We start from the raw sequence: 22312 nt of genomic DNA, 5'->3' as shown, positions 1-22312 counted from the left end.
ACTGGTACGTACTAAGACTTCATGCTCTTTGTGCTCTGATGGTATGACAATTCATTAAGGGACTGAAACAAAATAAAACACTGCTAGTGGCTGAGCTCCAGTCCTGCACAATAGTGTATCAGCACTCTATAAATTAGTCCTGCCCCAGAGTAACACAGAGACTTGGCGAGTAGGAAAGTAGAGGCACAGAAAAGGCAAATTCCTTGTCCAGCGTTACCAGCAGGTCAGCAGTGGAACGGGAAGCAGAACCAGCTCTCCCATATGCCAGCCCAAACAGCAGTCAAAAAAAGAGACATTAAAAGGGAAGGGACCCTCTGACACTTTGTTGTTATTTTTTTCTTTTATTGTATAATCAGGAACAAAATCTGTGATGTTCCAGAACTTGAACTGGACATCTTTGGTAAAGAGACACTGGACAACCTTATGGGAAAGGCAGGATAGATCTCTATAGGACTTGCTAAAAAGTTATTGAGGCTTTTGTGAGAGGATAATCAGTTATTCCAGAGCTAGAACCTATCCCTGTGACAAGCAATAGGAATGATTGCCCTGAAGGCCTGCTTCAGGTTATGCATTTATTCTCCTCAAATCAACAGAAATTAAAAGAAAAAGAAAATAAAGAGGAGAGAGTTTAAGTCCCATGAGTATTCCAAAGGGGATAAAAAGCACTCAGCATGGATGGTAACTTGGGTTTTAATGAATGCTTTATAGACACAGTGCAACCATAGCACATTTCACTTAATTCCCTGTATAAAATATTAATGAAAATATTAAAGTTGATAGCTGGGTAGTTGTTTAGTCTGAAAATGCTTTCATGCCTTCCCCTCTTTTTCCCCCCCTCATGGTAACAAAGATTTCAAAACCGTTCAACAGACAGAAAACACAAAGTATTGCCCTAGCCTGATAATGATGTGTGGAACTTCATTTAGAATCTCCCACTCTTTATCCAATGCCAAAAGATATTATGTTTCCCAAGGCAAGCTGGTGGATTCATTACAATGACTGCAAACGCTGATGTGGAAGCTGCAGGACCTCCAGAAGGAAGGTCAATTAAAAGCAGTACATTGTAAGTAATCCTACTCAGGAAGGAAGGTTTTATTTAGACTTTTTTTGTTTCTGTTTTTTGACAAATTGTGGCACTCATTACTTTGTGGAAAAGTATGCAGAGGAGCATGTTATTCTAACACCTTATTTTGTAGTTAATAGGGGTCATTGAAGGGGTAATGGGGGTGTCCAGCATCTCTTGGTACTAGCTTCCCGTTCACCTGTGAAGTAAACAGACAGATGCATGTCAGGAAGATATAGATCCATTCTTACTCTTTTTCAAGTTCTCCATGGTTTCAACTTGTAAATCTTCATATCCCAAACATCTGGGAGCATCTTCCTGAGTTTAATCAAGAGCTGTTCCCTCCACCCCTGAGTCCTCTTAGCACTTCTTGAAAGATTTTTTTTTTTGTAGCCTAAAGCAAGAGTCTTTCTTCCAGCTACTTAGGCTTTAAGAGTTGAATTAGGAATAGTTGAGCCTTTTGCCTTGTAGCCATTCCTGAATAAATGTTGCAACATGCACACTTCAAAACACTTTGCAGAAGTAAGCGCTTTTGCCCATCTTTTCGCGACAGAGTTGTTGGGCTGCCAATTTTACAGATGGATATAATGAATCAACTGTAATAATTTGTTCAGGGCCATACACTGAAGCATTTATAGCGTCACTGAAACAAGGAGTGCTACGAAGGAGTTAAGAACACACTTCTTGTTTAAGAACACTTTCATAGCCAACCAGTTTCTCCAGCTGTAAAATGGGAGTACTGAAACTAACGTTCGTTGACAATGAAACAAAGGCTCCTGATGGCCCAAAAGCAGATGTAGCCAAGCAAAAGTCCCAGTTCCTGTGGCCCACCTCCAGGCATTCACATGCATAAACTGCATTCCTGGATGCATCAAGTCCACTGCAACACCCCCATTTACTAGGAGCTGGGGTAAAATCTTGCTCTGTAACCTGTAATATTTGAGGAAATTTAGATGCGGCGTCAGCAAGAAGATAAACCTCCCCTGGTGACAAACTAGCATCATTCAGCTGAAACTTTTACTCAGTCATTAGGTGCTTAATGTAAGTCATGTTAAACAAATCATTGATTTTTATGCATTTAAGATTTTTGTATTATTGTGATGTTAGATATCACTCAAAATGTTATGGGGGCAGACGGAATCACAGGTAATTTGAAACCAAGTATCCACTAGCAAGTCTTTCTATAGCTTTCAGAATAAATCACGCATTTAAAAGCAACAACTGGAACCCCTAGTTTACAATGAGAACTAGGGTAGAGTGAAAACAGTCACTTGGGGGCACTATAGAGCAGAAAACTAAGATGTCAAGGTTTAGTATTTGGTGCTCAGATTAAAATAAAAGCTGAAATGAAGCTGTTATTTGAAGGCAATCCTTAAAACAGTGGACAAAACTAACACAGTATCTTCACATTTCCTCATAGTTTGAGGAAAAGTTGAAAGCCAACAACTGCAAGTTCCCACAATTCACATTTCTCACCACCACCACCACCCCATTTCTTTCCCCTGCATATTTTCCCTACAAAAAACAGTTCCTCAGGTAAGCATTCTTGTTAGCAACATGTCAAAACAGCAGCTGCCAGAAGCAATGTTGCATATAGCTGCTTCCAGTCTACCCCAGGAATCTGAAGGAGGAAGGGGGGCAAATCAGCAGTGAACACATTGATAGTTAGCTACCGTTAATCTGCAAAAAGAGAGATCACGCGTACAACACCACCAGTCCTCCTGTCCTGGCTTGCTAGTCATTCAAGTTTTGCTGAAGTATATTGTTTAAACAATTATGTTTCCAAAAGTTTGACTTTCAGGCTGGTACATGGTACAGTTGAACAATTTCCAGCCTCTACCCAGATAATGATCTGTTAAAATATAAAGCATCTTAAATCGTCTATATGCAATAGCTTCACCTCGGACTTAGAGCAAAATAACAACGTGGAGAAGAGTGGCACAACTGTAAGACCTTGTGGTTATATACAAGCGAGGTAAAGCAAGGAAAAACTGTCTCTTCAGTTATGATAGGAGTGCTGCCACATCCCACTTTGAAACCCAGACACTACAAATTAGATTCATAGAGGAGATAGGCATGAAAGGTTAGACAGGAATTTTAATTTACAGATGATGAAAATTCTTTCCGATAAGCCCAGAAGGGACGGGCAGGAGACAAAAGGTTCTGCTAGAGATATTACAGCTCCAGTCGCATTTTAATTCTCCTCATCTTGCTTCTTCCTGCCTTGTTATCTGACAATATGGCAATATCTTTGAAGCCCAGCTGCATCACATTCACACCTTTTTCTAGTTGGACAAGCTAGTGCTTTGAACTGTATTTCGTTTCTTCTCTGTGAGTCATTGATCAGAACACATCTCCTGGGTATCAAAAGCACATGAATTATCCCTGGATAGTCCAAGCCAGGCTACATTCTAAATGTATTTTGCAGCTTCACTACCAAAACAACTTTGTTTGCAGCACAAATAGCAAAACACTTGAAACCACAGTCAGCAGCAGGTGTGTTTGTCGCTACCATGTCCACATGCAAGAGCAGCCAAACTGGCAGTTTGGAGTACAGACTCCTGATGCCTAAGCAAAGAGATAATTCTGACTGCAGGGATGTGGGGGGTTATATTTACACACATACACTGAAGCAACCCTACAGTTAAAAGCATGGCCCTGAAGCTTTCACAAGAGCCAGCACTGGGAACAGAGAAGCTGTAACAAGTATCTACCTACCCTTGGTACAAGACAACCGTTCACACAGGCTCACAATTTCTCTTTTCAAATTGTTAGATCACTGATCTCAAGCACTCAAGAAACCTCAACAACAAATCCTGGAGAAATGCTTTCTCCAAAGAATTCTTAACCAGTAGCACAGGGTAATGAAGAATTTACAGGCAAACTGCTGGAGAGGCAAATTTGGAATTTGCCGAGACCTACTGTACCACACACTATCCTGTATGATAGAGAAGGGACAAATCACTTCAAATTCACTCTAGTACAGTTGCAATATTTTGGTCAGTTACCACCAGGGAACATCAACAACTCTGTCGTACAAGAGTTGTTGTCATAGAAGCAGGACAATAGATATATAAGAAATCAGGAACACTACAACAACAGGAGGCAATAAGGCTTCTTTTTTTTCCCCCTTTCAGTGAGGAGAAAGAAATAAGATTAGGTTCTTTAATAAAAGGAAAGAAAAAGCCTAAAATGACAACCTTTAAGGCACGAGTTTCTCTAAAAACAGACTGGCATCTAATAGCACACAAGGTAAGGGTTCATGTGACAGTGGAAACTGATGATTCTGTAAGACACTGCAGCTAATGGATTTGCAAAGAAAAATAGTACAACCTAAATCAAAACCCTTACACTGGAGGAAAGTCGTTACAACAGATGCTGAAAGAGAACATCCAGTGGAGTGAAGCAGACAAATTCTCTCATATGGCTTCTGTGACAGAAGCAGAGAGCTAATAGCACCTTGAGTTTTCTGTGAATTCAGAGGTTTATGGCAAAAAGCAGATGTGGACAGGTGGAATAAGGAGAACTTTTGGAAGAGGGGCACAGACCTTAGCCTGCTTGTCCTTGAGAGGAACAGACCAGCATGAGTTTGATGAGGTTGGAAGCAAGAAGGGACTCTGGCTAAAGGCCCATGGACAGGTCCGTAATGAGGACCCATGAGAATCAACAGAGGAGACAAGGTTTCAAAAAGCTACCTGTATCCAACTTTTGAAAAATTCTTTCAGCTTAGACACCCTGAAAAGTTGTAGTGCTCTTAGTCATAAGTAGTTCTGACAGGGACAGCAAGAGAAAACGAAAACCACAGAAACCCCAAGTTGTGGTCAAATTCACATAATCAAAACTATTAGAAATATGAGAAATTTACCGTAAGCATTGGCACAATGTAACGCCAGTTTTTGTTCAGGCTTCCAATGTGGTTCATCTCCTCTTCTGTGAGACTGAAATCAAACACCTAGGACCAGAAGCAAGAGACTTGGTTTAATAACCACAGCTTTTTCATATTTAATTCTGTTGAATTCTGCCTCTTGGCTTTATTTTCTTTATAAGTCAAACATCTCTTGGAGATGTTTTTAAAACAAGAAAATCTTGTGTGCCATATTAGAATTGCAAGATCCTAGTGTTAAAACCCGAATAAAAATAAACGTATTGCTAGTTGTAATATTTCAAACATCTTTGGAATCTTCAATTTTGATAAGTCCCAGCCTCAAACAGAGGGAATTTCCATACAACTCTGAACAATGGAAATTAGGCATCTGTAAAAATCTTGACTTCCAACAGCATTAGTTTGTCTTCTGTTTATAAATACGAAGTTGCAATTAAATCCATTTTACAGGAAACGCTGACACAAAAGGCTTAAAGCCTGAGGTGTTCATACAATTGCCAATTCTAAGTCTTCACTGATACTGCCGGGAAAAAAAAAAGGTCTGAAAAGAGATCACGGGGTGATTCAGAGACTCATAAAATTATTTCAAGTCAGTTTTCAAATAATTTCTGAAGTTAACTGCCTTTATTTTAGGGCAGGTGCAAATCACACTAATCCTTCAGCATCATTAGAATGGCAGTTTGCTGCAGAAATAGCTACCAGTCCTCACTTGCAGGACAAAACAATAGGAGAATAATCAGTCTTTCCTGAACCCGTTATTCATAAATAAGAATCATTAAATATCATTAAAAGACTCCCTTGTTCAATAAAATTTCTCATAAATATCAGTAAAGATTTTTCATTTAAACTTCTGTGAAGAACATTTTTTCCCTTTTGATAACAAGACCGTGCATGCGCACACAGTTGCTAGAAACTTTTGTATTCCAAAAATCTTTCCTTTCTGAGCGCACGCATACATTGACAAACAAGTATGAACCAAGTGCCTCAGATCACTGTAGCAGGACAGCATATTACTCACGTGAAAGGGCACTGCTGAAACTCCCGTCCTCCATCTAAACTTACCTGGAGATTCTGCAGAATGCGAGCAGGAGTGACGCTCTTGGGAATGGTAACCACTTTACGCTGCACTTGCCATCTGTTGAGAGGGAAGAGAAAAGTTTTCTGTGCTGGCAGCACAAGAATCCCCACTGATGTGGGGAAAAAACACGCACCCCAAGTAAATCCCTTCAAGCTTGCTTGTTTTGCTTTATTTAAGGCCAGGTCCCAAATGCCACCCCTCCTCAACTGTTCTGTACCTGAGGATGATCTGCGCAGGTGACTTGCTGTATTTTTCTGCCAATTTTTTGATCCCAGGTTCCTCTAGAAGCACAGGCTCATCTGGGTGTTTCCACATGCGATCTGGAGAACCCAGGGGACTGTAGGCAGTAACAACCAGTCCTTTTTTCTGGCAGTGAGCTATCAGCTCGTTCTGAGCTAGGTACGGATGACATTCTACCTATTAAGATGACCCACAATGAATGGCCAGAGAAAAAATTATCAAGCACACAACTCTAAACAAACAGGAGGTCAAAAGCATAATAAGAAAAAAAGGGCAGAATCAAGCACATCAGAAGAGGTCATTCCAGCTTTTGGGAAACCTTATGAAGCTATAGCGTACTACCAGGAAAATGAAAAACCGGCAGGTAGGCTAAAATTACAGAAAACAGCTTGCTTAACTTTAGAATGCTGGATTTTCTCCATGCATCCAACAAATCATCCAACAAGCAAGGAAGTTGTTCATAGGAAGGATTTAAGTTAGTCCCTCTTGATATTTTTTTCTTGTACACTAAATTGTTCTTCTCAGGGAAGACAAACTTTTTTTTTTGTTTGTTTTTACACAGAGAAGCATTGACTAGGCATAAGGGGCCACAAAACATGGACACAGGTCCCCCCACTGAATTCATCTGTCTGGAAAGACACCCTCTGTGTACCTACTCCCACAGACAGGGCTATACTTCTCTCCGTACATCAGAAGCTGCACTCCTTGTGCTTAACATGTAATATAGGTTTGCACATTCTTCACTCCCATGGACAAAAAGGAAGAGCATTCCTCCTCTCCTTTATTCATCTTACCTGGAGCACAGCTGGTTTGACAGTAGCCACACTTAATATATCATCAATCTGACGACTGTTGAAGTTTGACAGCCCAATGGCTTTTGCAAGACCTTTTTCTACCAGCTTCTCCATAGCCTTCCAGGTATCCTTGTAATCAGTGCAATCATACCGCATTGTTCCATCAGGATTCTTTGGGAAGAGATTGTCCCCTCGTCTACAGCATCAAAGGCAAAGCGTAAGTATATATGCCACGTGATTTCTATTACAGTAGTTCTCTGAAAAAAGTTTCTTTTAGTGGAGTATTCTTAAAAGCTTATGCACAGTTTGTAAGCTAGAGAACAAACTGAGCAAATTTCCCTGTTGAATTCTATTATGAAGACTTAGCCTACAAGAAATTATTTTACACACAGTCTTTCCTATGTAAACTTGTTATACAGTGCTTGGAACTTACTTGCCTATAGGGCTATACCTACCTATAACATGCTACTTACCTACGGTGACTACAAAAAAACTGATCACCCATTGTATATACAACAGCAGCACTTCGATCCTAGCAAAACTGTTGATTTAGAGAGCAGCAACTCAGAAGGCAGCTTTGGTTTTTCAATTTGTTTCTGAGGGAGGACTGATAGTCTATTTGGACCTCTTACCAATGGGACCTTGGTTTAGGAGCTATCTAGCAGGCACTGCATTCACAGTAGTCTGGTTTTCCCACTCTTTGAATTCTCCAGCAGAGTCAACACTGGGTGCAAGCAGAGATTCTCAGAGAAGTCTAAACATGTACGTGTTGCTTGTAGGTTGGGTGTGTTTCCAGTTAGTCATACCAACCCATTTAAAAATAAAATAAAATACAAACAAAGAAACCAACCAAAACCACACACAGGAAGAACCTGGTTATGTCAGGTGACACCACCACACTACCCAAGGGCTACGAGCAGTCTCTGAGCAGTCCACGCTTGGAGGGGTTCCGGCGATCTCACTGGAAGAGTGCTGCTTCGTAACCACCACAGGACACTGCTAACCCAGATCTCTGAGACTGTCTGACATTGCTCCAGCTAAGCAGTAAATGCTGTGCAAGATAACAGCAGCTGGGGACATGGCTCTTGTGCACATCATTTTTGGTTCTAGATCTATCAATAACTTTGGAAACGTTATGAGTGAGCTCCCAACTCTGAAAAGCAGCCTCATGTGTCAAGAGTAGAAAATTAATCCCTCACTTAATATACAAGACCTAGGGTCACTGTGATTTTCATCTGAAAATCTATTTTAATTTCCATTTAAATAACATTCTTCTGATTAGCGTCCCAAAACACTGCAGGCACTGTGGGTAATCAGGCACTAGAACAGTTAAAGTAGAGCTGATAGAACACTAGGAATGAATTGTTTCCAGTGAGAAAGCATGGAGATTGTAATGTCAGTTTTGTCAACGTTTTCCACAACAACGAGCAGTTTAAATAACATTAATAATAACTAAATATACATCATTGTTTGTGTTCCATGTTACTATCAAAGCAATGTTTAAATGCTGTGTCGTCCCCCCCCCAACCAACTGAAAAGCAAATCTATTTCAAAACGGGGGGAATTTTTAACAGAAGTTCTTCCTCCAAACTGGCCCTAGCTGAAAACACTTCCTCATTCTGTTACGCTGAGGGATAGTTAGAATTTGACTGTCTTTCATATCACTGTTGTATGCTTTGCAAAACTCCGTTCATGCGACTAGAATGGGAAAAGTGTTTTTAAGTTTGTAGAACAGGCTGAGGTCCCTCTGAATCTTACAGGGTTTCCCCCATTTAGTGAAGTGTCCATGCAAACAGCCGGGCAGGAGACTTTTTTTCCTCCTCTTTTTGCTGATTGCTTAAGCAGGAAAGAGAACTGCATCCACAGTTACGATAAAATAAACTAAGTAACTCTGCTTCTGGTAGGGTTGTAGGATAAATAAATCTAGCATTTAACTGGAGAACCTTCTCTTCCCATATTTCCTCAAATCTTAGAATTACTGCAACTAAAGTGTCATGAGGTCATCGTCATTTCCTTTTCATACAGACACCGATGTAATACTGTATGTGCTTGACCACTCCAGCAGCTTATAATTATTAGTGAAAAGCGTTATTTTTTTTTTTACAAAGCACTTAATTTTCATTTTACAGGTAAGTACAACTCAGGCACAAACAACAGCAGGATTTCCCCAAGATCACCAAGTACTTCTATGGCAGAACCAAGAATAACAGCACGTTTTCCCAGTGCTGAGGTGAATAGACTAAACTACTTTTAAGCTTCAGATGCATGTTAAACTTGACAAAGATTTTACCTCACAGCAAGACAAGTTTTCAGCTGGTATAAGATGACAAGCCTCAGAAGAGAAACTCACTCAGTAAAGTTTGTTTACTTTCCCCCAGTCAGACTACTTTCAGTTAACTAACTTTGGCACCCATGCCAAATTGTCATGCATTTAATTTCGTTACCAAGTTGTTTTCACTATTAAAAAAAATCAGCAGCTACTTAAGGATTTTAAATTAAGACCTAATACCCATTTTTGCAGCCTCATGACTTCTAAATAATAACACCAATTATCCCTTTTCTACTTATAATCTCTGTACAGTACCAGAAATTGTCTCCTCTACTGCTTCCATACCTGCTACAAATCTAAATAAATTCTGAGCCAATTCAAAGAAGAATTAAATGGGAACAACCGTTTCTGCAAATGTATCCATCAAATACAAATGAATGTACAGGTTACAAGTAGAGAAGTGTCTATACCACAGCCTGTAGGACTACGCTTTAAATCACTCTTAAAAATATCTTGCAGGCAGTTTACACAGGAAGAAATTTACAGCTCAAAAAGAAGCTCCTCAGGACACAACACCAGCCACTTAGATAAAGCTGGGGTTTCTGCATTCTGTGCCCTTTCCATACAGGACTTACTCAAAGGCATGAGGCCAGTGCATGAGGTACAGGTCCAAGTAATCCAGTTTCAAATCTCCAAGTGTTTTCCTTAGTGCTGGCTCTACATCTTCTGGGTGGTGCTTGGTGTTCCAGAGCTTTGATGTTACAAACAGGTCCTCCCTTTTAATAACCTTTAAGAAAGGAAGGAGAGCACAATTTACTGGACCAAGCTCGGAAAGAGAACTGCAGCAATCCCCGAGCTAGCTTTAAAATAAAAAAAAAAAAATTCAAGCTTTAAAAAAAAAAAAGTTAACACATGGAACCTACAAATTAAATCTTCCAAAAACGTGCTGGATAGAGAACAGCAAGAGAAATACACACTTACATTGACCCACCCTAAAGTACACCAAAAACTTTGCAATTCACTAGAAACTTTGGGGAAGAAAAAAACAAAACAAAAAACAAAACCCACCACTTTTCCAAACTCCAATGCCAGGGTTAAAGCCACTACTAAATGTAATACGGCCAAATAAATTATTACTGAGTTCATTCATTGACAAATTTTGCAATTTCTGTCAAGGTACAACCAGCTAACTTACTACACTCATCATGTTATAAACTAAGAATGTTTCTCATAGAAAGAATGCAGGAAAATAAACCAAAGAAGCTTCACCGAACCTCTGCACTTGAATTTCTAAGTTCTGGGAGGAATGCATTAAGAATTGAGCACCATGTATCGGAAGGGTAAGACCCAGAAATTAAACAAATATAAATGTAGGTATTTATGAAGTATAAAATGTAAGAGAGATCATACTTGGCATGCTGAAGCATAGAACACTATCAGAAGGCAATTCTCATTGACATATGCAGTAACAAATTTCACTCAAGTCTACACCTTCTGGAAGCTGGAATGATTAATTTCTCCAGCCATTCAGTTATTTGTGTTTCGCATACTAGCTGTTGTGTTCGAAGAGAAAAATGTTCTAAAAAATCTTGTTTTAAGTTAGCTAGCCAACACAAGCTGAATAAAAATAGTCCTATGCTTCCCCATATTAGTTGCCAGTAGCTAAACAGTGCGAAGGAATCCCTGGGGCGAGCTGAAAACAGCCTCTCTCCAGCTAATCACATAACAAAGAGACTGCCCTACAGCAAACCGGAGGAGAGCAGAAAAGCAGGAACATGTGAGCTTTCTTTCCAGGGGCTCTGAGGCCATACGCCTAATTCTTCTGGCCCCTTGGGCCAACCAGAACAAGGGGATGAATTTAAGATTACACCTGAGGTCATCCACAGGAATGTCTGTTATGTTACATTAAGGCCATGAACTGTCAGTGCAAACCCTACAGTCACAGTTACCAAATCTTCAAACTCAATCACTGTTTAAAAAAAGAGCATGGATTTACTCACTCACTCATATTTGATCTATCACTAAAAAAATACAGTTGCTGAATTTGCTGTGAGTACCCAACGTTGCACACCATTCTAGACTTGCAAACTAGAGTAACTTTTCATATAAATCATGGAATGTATTTTCCATTATAACTAGCGACTCTGGCAACCTCTAACTTTTGAAGACCCAAATTGAGATATTGGCTGGGGGTGTTTAAGAAGGAATTCATAAAAGCATTTTCTGTAGCTTCCACGCAACTGTTCCAGACAGTCTTTTCTCCTCCTGACAGTCAGGATGGTTCGAGAGGAGAGAAAGCCCTCTTTCATGCCTGGTCCTGATTAATAACAAACAGCTGGGATAGATAGAAGGAAAAACCACATACGTTAATTTACAGCCCACTTTCAGGTCACAGTTGTAAATTCTGCTGCAAGATACAGTTAGTATGGCAGTTCTTGTGGTTTTACCTTGTTGGGTCCAACGCTTTCCTGGAAAGCCTCACCGATCTCAGCTTCGTTGCTGTAAGCTGCTGCACAATCAACGTGGCGATAACCCACACTTAGGGCGTACTTCACGACTTCTTTCACCTGCAGTCAGAAACAGATTACACAATGAAATCAGCAGAAAGAGACAACTGAAAAAGTTGCTATGTGCTTAATGAGGAACACTGCCAAAGTACAGACTTAGATAAGGTCAGGATACCCAAGAAGAGTAGAAACCAGTCCTCCATTGTACAGCCTTCAAGAGCAAAGAGCTAAGTGCTAGCAGACGCTCCAAGAGTAACATGAAAACAGACCATGCACACAGGCCAAGTGTGCGAGAACTCACTAGACAGAATAGAAATTCCTTTTTAACTACAGTTGCTGTGCTTTTCTTGAATATAAGATGAGCTGTAAGAAATAAATCATGGTTTAGGAAGACAAATTTAGTGGAACTAACTGTCCAATCAATCAATGTTAGCCAAGCCTGGAAGACACAACCTCTCCCCCAGGAAAAGAAAAGCCAAGTTTCTAATGTCATACTTGCCAGAGTTCAGGTTTGGTTCAACTGTTCACGTTACATTTTTATGATAAGGATACTTTATGGCACATTTTTCCTTCATGTCTCATTCTCACTGATTGCACAACAGCAGCAGTATAGTGACAAGAAAGTCACTCTACTGGTGATTATTAACCCACGGCCTGCTGGGGATCTCCTGATGATGCTCAGGATTTCACATTTTGCTTCCCACATTTCTGACAAAGAAGGTACTGCCAACAGCAAACGTCCCTCGCTCCATACTGTTACACAAGCCAGAATGGCTGGGAACCAAGGCACTATACTTTGCATCTGCTTCTGCTTTTGAAAGCTCTACTGAAGCACAGGCACAGCACATATAGCCACATGCTGGCATTAGACATGGGGCAAGTCTAGAAACCATCGAGGGAAACACAGAATGGTGTCTCTTCCAGGATCCTTAAGTGGCTTTTGAATAAAGATTTACCATAACTGATTGCATAAGAACAAAGAAATTACCAGGCTTCAGCATCACCACCAGATTAGATGGTTGGGCATCAAGTAAAATCCAGTTTATTTAACTTCCAGTGGTCAGTGAGCACACAGTCTCTGTCCATCTCTTAAGTGCTACAGTCAGAGCAACATCTCTGTACAGTGATTCCTATACATCGCTCTTCACTGACTTGTCTCGTGAGACCTCGGGAGATTAAGTTACTCCTTGTCTGAGGTTTGATGCAATAAGGCCCTAATCTATTTGGAGATTACGCCTCTCTTGTTAAGAGATTAAAAATGTGTCAACAGAGGCTAGAGAGTGATTGATTTCTTTCAACTTAAGTACCAGCATTTTCAAATTTAAAGCTGACAAAATGATTAACACCAATTAAAGACATGCAGTCTTGTTTTCAGATGCGACAGAAAAAGAGGGAATCAAATGTGAAAGAGATGTCTCTGCTGCTGCTGAATTTCATTTGTTTCTCCTGTCAAGAACTGCAGTAAAAGCAGACACAGAATATTCTGACTGCATTCTTTGGCATTTTGAAAGGAAAACTGGAACTCAGACCAGTTCCCCTTAGCCAGAATGACAAAGCACTTCTATTACAACAGTGAAATAAGGTCTTCCTTTCAACAGCAGGATGGTATTTACAGTCCTCATTTCACTTTGAGGAAAGGCATTTCTCAGAAGGTTGCTATGAAGTCAAGGTCATAGCGATTTTGAAATCACTTGAGACACATTAAACATTTTTAAGGCTGAATATCCACCCTCCAAAAAGGTGGCAGTTGAGGAGCAGAAGCACGTTCTCCTTTCCTTTTAAAGCATAGCAGAAGAAAGGAAAGCAAGCATGGTGTTTGTCTGAACTAATCTCCCATTTCCTCTATCAGGATTTTTTTTTTTTTTTTTAAATCCAAACACGCACAAAAATTGCCATAAAATGGAAGCACCACTTGCAGAAAAATAGGGATAAGGCACTCCAAACACATTTCTGCAAAGTGATAAAATAAGAGTCCATATTTGTTTATCAGAGTGCTTACATATATTTCTAGCACTGAAAAACTAGGACTGATCATTTAAATAAAGTTCAGATTCAGGCAAAATTCTCAGCCTACTAAGACATTCCAATGTGAACTGAGAGATCCTGTTCCATGCAGAAGGCAAATAACCAAGAGAAAAACGTGCAAATAAGAATTTCTTGGAGGCAAAAAAAAAAAAAAACCCTAACAGGCAGATGTAAATATAAGAAGAGTACTTTGCTTCAGGTGAGAGTTGTTGTATTTTTGACATTACGTTCAGACAGGTACATGCATTTTCTGGGGTGAGGAGGGAAGACTCAACACAAGCAGTTGGATATTTAAACGCCTTGGGAAATTTGGTGTTATATAGTAAAAACTGCCAAAGGATCCTTCAAATTTTCCATATATTCTTTAGTTTAGCCTGTCAATGCTGCTGTGGAAGGAGCAATTACCAAGTTACTGAGTTTTCCATTGGTCAAGTTGAGTCAGACAGCTTAAATAATTAACCTAGCATCATATAATTCCAGAAAGTAGGTCTGAAAGAATCTTCAGAAATCATTTAGTCTATTCTCATGCCCCATAGCAAGGCCAACTAAGTCTAAACCACTCCCACACACATCCGCCAAAAGCCTTTTTTATAAGTAACAGGCAGTCTACTCCAATGCTTAGGTATCTTTATGTGCAAAGCCTTTTTAGAAGTCTAACCAAGATGCAAGGCCCTGATACCACATCCTATTCCTCACAGATGTGAAATTCAAAAACCCTTTGAAAAGGGTTTTTACACATTTAGTCGTCAGCATACCTCTCCTGGTTTTGGCTGGGATAGAGTTAATTTTCTTCATAGTGGCTGGTATGTGCTGTGTTTTGAATTTCGGAGAAAAATAACGCTGATACCACACCGATGTTTCAGTCGTTGCAGAGCAGTGCTTGCACACAGCCAAGACCTTCCCAGCTTCTCACAGCGCCCTGCCAGCGAGGGGCTGGGGGTGCCCAAGGAGCTGGGAGGGGACACAGCTGGGACAGCTGGCCCAGGCTGGCCAGAGGGATGTCCCATACCGTGTGTGCCATGTGGAACAGTAAAAATGGGGACGGTTGGCTGGGGATGGGGGCAACTTCTGCTTAGGGACTGGCTGGGCATCAGTCAGCTGGTGGTGAGTAATTGTGCATATATATATACACACATATGTACACACACACACACACCAATTATTATTACTAGTTTAGCAGGACAGAAAAGGAAGGGAAAACAATGTCTTTACCTCAACCCATGAGTTTTACCTTTTTTTCCCCCCCCCTGATTTTCTTCCCCATCCCACTGGGTGGGGTGAGTGAGCAAACAGCTGTGTGGTGCTGAGCTGCCTGCTGGGTTAATGTAGATGCTTCGGTCTTTCACCACAACTCATCTTTACCAGAACTTGCATCATTGCTGCTGCTGTCTCATCAATTCATGCTTTTTTTGAAATAGTTTGCCCCAAAACAGACAGCATTGCAGCTGAAGCCTTACTGTCTATTATAGCAAAGTCCTAGGAAATACATTCACATTTATATATATTAACAAGGATTTTTGCCTGTCCCCCACCCCCCCACCCCCTTTTTCCCCTTCTAAGGTTCTTCAATTTGCTCATCACAAGGTGAAAAACTAACAAGCTATCTTTATACTTCCAAGCAACACAGAGTCTAAACGACTAGGAAGCCTCTTCTGCACGGCCCCAAGCCATTATGAACAGGCTTTCAAAGTAAAAAATAATAATAATAAAAAAAAAATCAGACAAAGAAACATCTACTTTCCTACATCATCATTCCAACAGTGCCAGCCAATAACACCGGGAAAGAAAAGGAGGCTGGAGATGACAGCTTTGACAAATTGACAACCTCCCTTTTAGCCTGAGAGTTGGTCACAGTTAAGCAGTCCAGGTACACTTGCTGATGGGAAGCAGGAAAAAAAGAAAAACAGACCGTCAGGCCACATGATATTCAGATGCAGTATGAGCAGAACACATGTTGCTGTATCACGGCTTCTATATAATGCACTAAAATAGTTTGCTGTAGAGGAAGGAACTCAGACCACCATATAAACGGTAACTTACAGTTAATGTTCCTAAAACAACAAGCTTTGCCTCCTATCCTTCAGACATTTAATTCGAGTTCTTCCCTTAATATATACCAGTAATAGTGAATTTTTGTTCACATTGTCAGACAATCTAGAGAATCCTGGCTAAGTTTTCATGACTTCGTCTCCTCCGTAGCTGCAGTCCTATCACAAGGCACCCCGTCTGATTGGTTTTCCAAGGCACATATTTCCTCTTCCATCTTTCCTGAACGTTCGCACAGAAATACAGCTTCCCTCAGCTCCCCATGTCTCTTCCCCAAAGAACCAGCCTCTGCCACAGCAGGTTAGACTGTTCATCTGATAGGGATCAATCCTCCAGTTTGAAAGCATGAAGCATGGCCCACTTGAGAGAAGAGAACAAAGCATTAAAGGATCACAGCTCCAGTACTAAAAGCTCATGCTACTGATACTCTTGATGCTCGTCTGAATGGACTTTTGTCTTTGAACCCATTCATGCTACCAGCTCATGAGCTCCTGTACTGTATTCACTTCCTCTCAATAGCCCTCCAACATGTTCCTATGGTAACATGTAAACCAAATTTGTCTTCTAGCGTTTGATCATGTAAGGCAGAAAACATCATGTTATTCTAAATTACCTTCCAATGAGGGTTTAGATTCAGTAATTCCTTTTTCTCTATCCTTACCTCCCACGAAACTAGGGCTGCAATGGCACCTTTGTACTGGCCTGCTGAGATCTGGCTACAAGTCAAAGGCTTGTTCAGGATCGGAAATAAGAATGGCAATAATGAAGAAATTATTCAGACTAAGGTCAAGACTGAAGAACAGCTTGGCAACAATAACTACAACTTGTGAAGTATTTACCTGCAATAATTGAAAAGCAGTCCACATCTACTCTTGCTTCTAATGTAGCCCTTGATGAAAGGGCTTTTGATAAATAGCCTGTATTTGGGAAGCAGCTACATTAAACATGGTCAATGATTATTATTCCACTTGTCTAGGTCTTTAGTCCCTGGCTTTTAATTTGTAATTAGTTATTCTCCCTGAACTACATTATGCCCTTTTAAGGGTAAATTATTTGGATGCTCTGCCAAAGTGCTGCTACGCCTCTGAATCTGATAAATCTCCACAATTGTTTGCATCTTTTGCATTTTTTTAATGAAGAGTGATAAATACGAATTTATTTATTCCACAGGAATAGCAGCAATTTCTGTAACGCTGGCTGTTTTTCAAAATCACGTCTTCAAAACACTCAGGGAACACTGTCTTTAAAGAAAGTGATTGTTCCACCGAGATTGACTTCTGTGGGACCCCACCTAGACCTGAAGTAACAGATCCATGCTGGGTTCAGCTGCTGGAAGTGCTGCTGACTATGGCAAAATCCATCTGAAATAGGTTTCCAGGTTATAAAACTGCACTTTCCTCAGGACAGTTAGTGCACAAAATAAACAATGCATTGATATTTTGTTTGTTCATTTCAAGCATTTTAGTACAACATACATTAAAACTGCCTTGGGTCTGCAGAAATCCATTAATTACGTTCCTGCATATTAATAAACCTAATTCAGCAGGCAGATGATGTTTCAAGTGACAGAGCCGAACATTCACCCTTGTCCTCAGCTACAAGGTTGACTGAGCTCTCACACCAGCTTAGCTTCCACATTAGTATAGCTTCTGTTCCCAACACATCTACTGTCCTGACAACAAGGAAGCCTAACAAGAAAATAACAATGGATAGATTTTGTTTGCATAGCTTATTTCCCACCTTTTCTTCCACCTGACAAGAAAGAACAGGGTCATCTCAAGAAAGGTTTTTTAAACTTTCCCTCTCGGTCACAAGCACAATTTCATCTGACTTACTTCCATAACTATCATGAAGCTAATGCCAGAATAGCAGCAAGACACGCTTACTGACGTGCAGCAGTACACAAAGTCCCAAAGGCATTAAAACAAGAATACCAATTAAGAATTCCACCAAAAAGAGGACACTCCTGCTGGACACTGCATATACCTGCTGTGAAAGGCAATCTCTGCCCTCAGGAATTTATCTTTTCACTAAACAAAAGGGAAAGGAAAAGATAGACAAGGGGGAAAGTATTACAACAGGAGGCACAGTCCATAGCATGCAAATATTCCCACAGTCTGTAGTAAAACACAGAACTGTTTCCTAGTCTGGCATTTGCCAATGCATTACATTTAGAATCAGAGTGAATCTCCAATGACGCATCAGGCATTCCAGTCTAAAAGAAAGGTAACTCAAACAAGTTCTTCGTTTCTCTGCTAAACATAGGCCAACCAGAGGAACAGGACTTATTACAACCAGAGCTCTTGCCTCCCAAAATAATCCTTTCAGCCAAGTCATCAGTTCAAGCCAGAGGGATGCCTGGTCAGACTGGCAGCCTGAAGATTGCTCAGTGGAAGAGTCATGTGCAAAATAATAACACCATTTTCACCGTCTGAGCTCTTCACCTCACTAATTGGTCTCTTTATGGATTCCTCTCCCAGAGCACCATTGCCTGAGGCCTCGGTTAACGAGTCCTAGGTGATCTGCTGCTGCTGCTTTTGTCTTAAGCCTCAGTCACACTTCCGTGGACCTAAGACCAAATCCATGCAAGTGGATCTAGGATCTTCAGAAAAGGCTTAAAAAATGCAAATACTAAGTGAGAGCACAGAAGATTGTCGGACAGTTTGCTCCTTACTTACCTGGCCAGGTTCACTTTTCCAGGTTCCCAGTCCTACGAGAGGCATCTTCTGCCCAGTGCAGAGTGTAACGAAGTCACATGCTGCAGACATTTTTGCCTGAAGAAGAAAAAGAGCAGAGTTTCTGCAACAATTCAGTAGAATGGGGAAAAAAAAAAGAAAAAACTTTTCTACGCAAAAATAGATAAATAAAGCCATAAAAGTAATGAGAATACTTTTGTTGTTACAGTGGAATAAAGCTGAAGCAAGGTCTTTGCAACTTTTAGTGGTATGAAGCAGATTTATAGCTTTACAGCTATAGAAGAGACTAGAAAAGGAGCTCTTTTTCTTCCTCTTCCTTCTTATTCTCTTTTCCTTCACAATGCATAGGTTTAAGTTTTTGCAGAGTTGAGACCTACAAAAGCAGCAGCCTCCAATAACATACAATTAATACAGCAACTCAGGTGAAAACTTTTTTTTTTTTTTTTTTTTTTTTTTTTTTTACCCCCTTCAAGTCAGCTGTAAGTATTGATGAAATGGAAAGAAGCAAGTCCTTCGGACTTCTGCACCAGCTCTTCCTCTTTTACTGACTTTCTACTAGCTGGCTTAGGAACCAATGCTCTGATTACTGCAGCAGGTGGGGATAAACACATTTTCATCAAAAACAGCTGCTGCACATGGAGGTTTGAAGATGTGATACGGGCAGACTTTTGATTAGGAGTGAACAGCAAAAGCATTTATGAGGGCAGGCCAGAGACACAGAAGACAGAAAATAATACTCTAAAGAGCTTCACCTCTGGAGGATCAGTTCCACCTCTATGAGATAGGTACTTTATCACCCTTGATCTCCAATATTTACTAACTGAGAGTTTAACTACAGCTCATTATCAAGGCTAACTTGGTCTGACAGTGTGAAGAAAACTTAAGGACTTTTCTGGCTTCCTTTGCAACTAGTATATTTCTTTATTAATTACTATACATCAAAGGACAAATGCTGCTCATTGAGAATACCACCTTTTTCCTTTTTTTTTTTTAAAAAAGTACTCTGCTGTGAAGTGAGGGCTAAAGGAAAGGACAAAATGGAGGCACTTATAAAGGTGGACACTACAAAATATACCTCATAATACAGATCATATAAAACTGTTAAACATATATATTTTTACATCATTCTGATATAGAACTATAGATACTCACATGAAAAAAATAAAAATGCAGACAATGTAATAACTAATATTGCTATCACAGAAGGTGTAATACACCTGATTTTGCACAAATTCACAGATTAGCAGCATTCTTCTGTTACTAAAGGAAGAATGCAAAAAATATTATGCAAAGTAAAGGTCACTTTGAGCCTGGGCTTCTGTCTTATAATTAATGCTGTGATATACACACGTTTTCCATGTGAAATCCAAAAGAACAAAGGTCCAGCAGGATCTTCCACTACCTGTTGCTGGCTTTATAGCTGCTGCAAACAGTAATCCGCTCACAGTGGCAAAGGAAGGTTTGCCAAAAAAAAAAAAAAAAGTTTTACAGTGTGTCCCAACATCCTCACAACCTCTCTTCCTGGTCAAACTATTAAAAACAAACCATGTTCAGGATGAGCTCCAAAGCCAGCTAGCTGATTTCAGCAAAAGATGAGGAAGTTACTTCCCAAGCTCAGCTGTGTCCAAACTCATGAGTTATTTTTAAAAAGAAAGAAAAAAAACACACACACAAACAAGAGTGGAAGCATGCAATGTTGGTTAAATGGCTGAATATGTAGGAGGAATGTATATTTTCAAAGTAGAGCCTTCAGGCAGCATACTGTCCCAAAACAGTTCTGCTTTCTTCACAACATTGTTATCATTTTCCTCCTATAAATAAGAGCCTACTGATGGATGTGTTCACACAGAAAGTTTATATTTTCAATTTCCCACACCGTATTTTTGTAGATTTACAGCAGGCAGCACACTTGTTTTACATAGAGACATTAACACAGCAGTTGGAGTGATCCTGACCAGGCCATTACACACCAACGAGCTGGAGGTCCCCAGAACAGTTAACGTGAGTAGGTCCAGGCTGGTGCTGTTCTGTATTTCACATACTGTGTGGCCTTCAGGCCTGGGATGTGCACATTGCATGGCTGCAGGATAAGCTCAGCAACTGACTGGAGCAGTGAGCATGCAGGCAGCTCCCACTTGGTACCTGTGATTAGGCCACCTGCATGTCCTTGCTTTTATCTAAAAGAGCAGGAAGTTCTCATGTGAGCATCCTCTCTGTTTGGCAGTAAAAGTGATGAACACAGTTGTTTTCCTGTAAGAGAGTCCAATAATAGCTCAAGTGACCAAAATGGGGTAACCCTTTCTAACAGGCCGGGTCTACACAGCACGCCACGTGTGCTACAGAGCTCTGTTTGATGCTGTACAACTTAGGGTCCACAGCACGTGAAGGGATGTGTGATTACCTACACTATTCTCTGTCTTTATAGGGCTAGCTGTAATAAATAACATTCGAGATGATGTTCTACAGACTCCGAGTGTCTTTCTTGCTGGGATTGCAATGGTCCAGCACCTCCCAGTACAAAACAGCAGTTAAATAAATCATTCTGGATTTGCACTGAGATACACTAAGTCCACATGTTGGTGCTGAAGGCAGTCTTCAGTGAACTGAACTGTGGGTGTATGTCCATTTTGGGGCAGGGTGCTAAGAAAGGCAGAATATGATCCTGACAACAGCATTCTCTTCTGAGGTTTGCATAGCAATTTTTTTGCCAGCTACATGCAAGTGGGTGCAATTTACCTGGACTACGTCGTCTAAATAAAGGTATCTTCTTACATCATGAGGTGCAACTAAAGAATTAGGGCTTTTTCACGCACGCTGGCCTACAACACCAACCAGCCGCATGCTTCACACAGCCGTGTTACACAATAATCTTAACGCGACACTTCGGTCCAGAAGACAAGGTACACGCCATTTAATCAGTAACTAGCGTTTGGTAAGAAGTACCTTAGTTCGTATAATCCTGTTGTATATTAATGTCGCAGCGAGCAGAACGACAGACTCTGTTGGAATGGAAACACACGAGAATTAGGGACGCTGGAAGAAAACACACTAATTCATACTTTCCACTCAGATTCTTCCCTTAAGGAGGAGATGTAAGAAAACTGGTGTCCACTAGCTGTTAGTTTGCTCATTAAAAAGCAGCAAGGCTCTTTTTGGAAGGGCAAAAACAAAAATTAACATCAAAGCAATGTAATCCTCAACGAGTAAGACGCGGCTTTGAGTTCACAATGCCCACCCTCCTACCGCCACGCTCACAGGGAAGAGCGGAGCTCGGGCTAACGGAGGCAGCGTTAGCAGCCTGCTTGGGAGGATGCATCAGCGCTCAGAGAGGCGCCCACACACACCACACCTGTCCACCAAGCCACAGCCCATCCTCAGCCCACAGCAACGAGCCATGCACCCGTAAAACGCGCATTAAATTAACGCGTGCGGGCATATCGAAGCCGGAGCAGGGGCAGCGGCTGCTCTTGCCCGCAGCTCTGCACTCACCACACGCCGCCAGCCGCTGCTGCTCGCCCCGGTGGCTCCGTCCCTCGATGTTTCCGCTTCCGGAGGCGGGCAGCGGGCCCCGGTGGCTCCGTCCCGCGGCCGGTGCCCTGCGGGAAGGGCTCGGGGTCAGCCCCGCTCCTCACGGCTCTACCGGGCCCGCGGAGCGCTGAGGGGGCCGGCGCGGCGGGCGGGCGAGGAAATGGCGGGCCCGCCTCACGGCTG

General features: G+C 41.1%; 1 protein-coding gene across 4 annotated transcripts; it reads right to left on the bottom strand.

The window, feature by feature from the left end:
* Positions 1-325: 325 nt before the first annotated feature.
* AKR1A1 (aldo-keto reductase family 1 member A1) lies at positions 326-22304 on the bottom strand. 4 transcript variants are annotated; one of them, XM_040565934.1, is made up of 11 exons: positions 22091-22304; positions 21545-21600; positions 20744-20851; positions 18584-18679; positions 11775-11894; positions 9963-10114; positions 7059-7254; positions 6242-6441; positions 6009-6081; positions 4929-5015; positions 326-1262 (listed from the first exon to the last, which is right to left on the bottom strand). In XM_040565934.1, exons 4-11 carry the CDS (start codon positions 18671-18673, stop codon positions 1197-1199), a joined length of 984 nt encoding a protein of 327 aa, XP_040421868.1. In that variant the 5' UTR covers positions 18674-18679; positions 20744-20851; positions 21545-21600; positions 22091-22304; the 3' UTR covers positions 326-1196. The 4 variants fall into 4 exon arrangements, with proteins under 4 accessions (XP_040421868.1, XP_040421866.1, XP_040421869.1 ...); XM_040565932.1 differs by lacking the exon at positions 20744-20851 and having other exon boundaries at positions 22091-22303; XM_040565935.1 differs by lacking the exons at positions 20744-20851; positions 22091-22304 and adding an exon at positions 22046-22064.
* Between the last annotated feature and the right edge of the window lie 8 nt (positions 22305-22312).

Source organism: Cygnus olor, chromosome 8 (genome assembly GCF_009769625.2).
Source record: "Cygnus olor isolate bCygOlo1 chromosome 8, bCygOlo1.pri.v2, whole genome shotgun sequence".
NCBI lineage: Eukaryota > Metazoa > Chordata > Aves > Anseriformes > Anatidae > Cygnus > Cygnus olor.
Note: the sequence above shows the minus strand (reverse complement) of the source record. Positions and strands in the feature narration are given on the sequence as shown.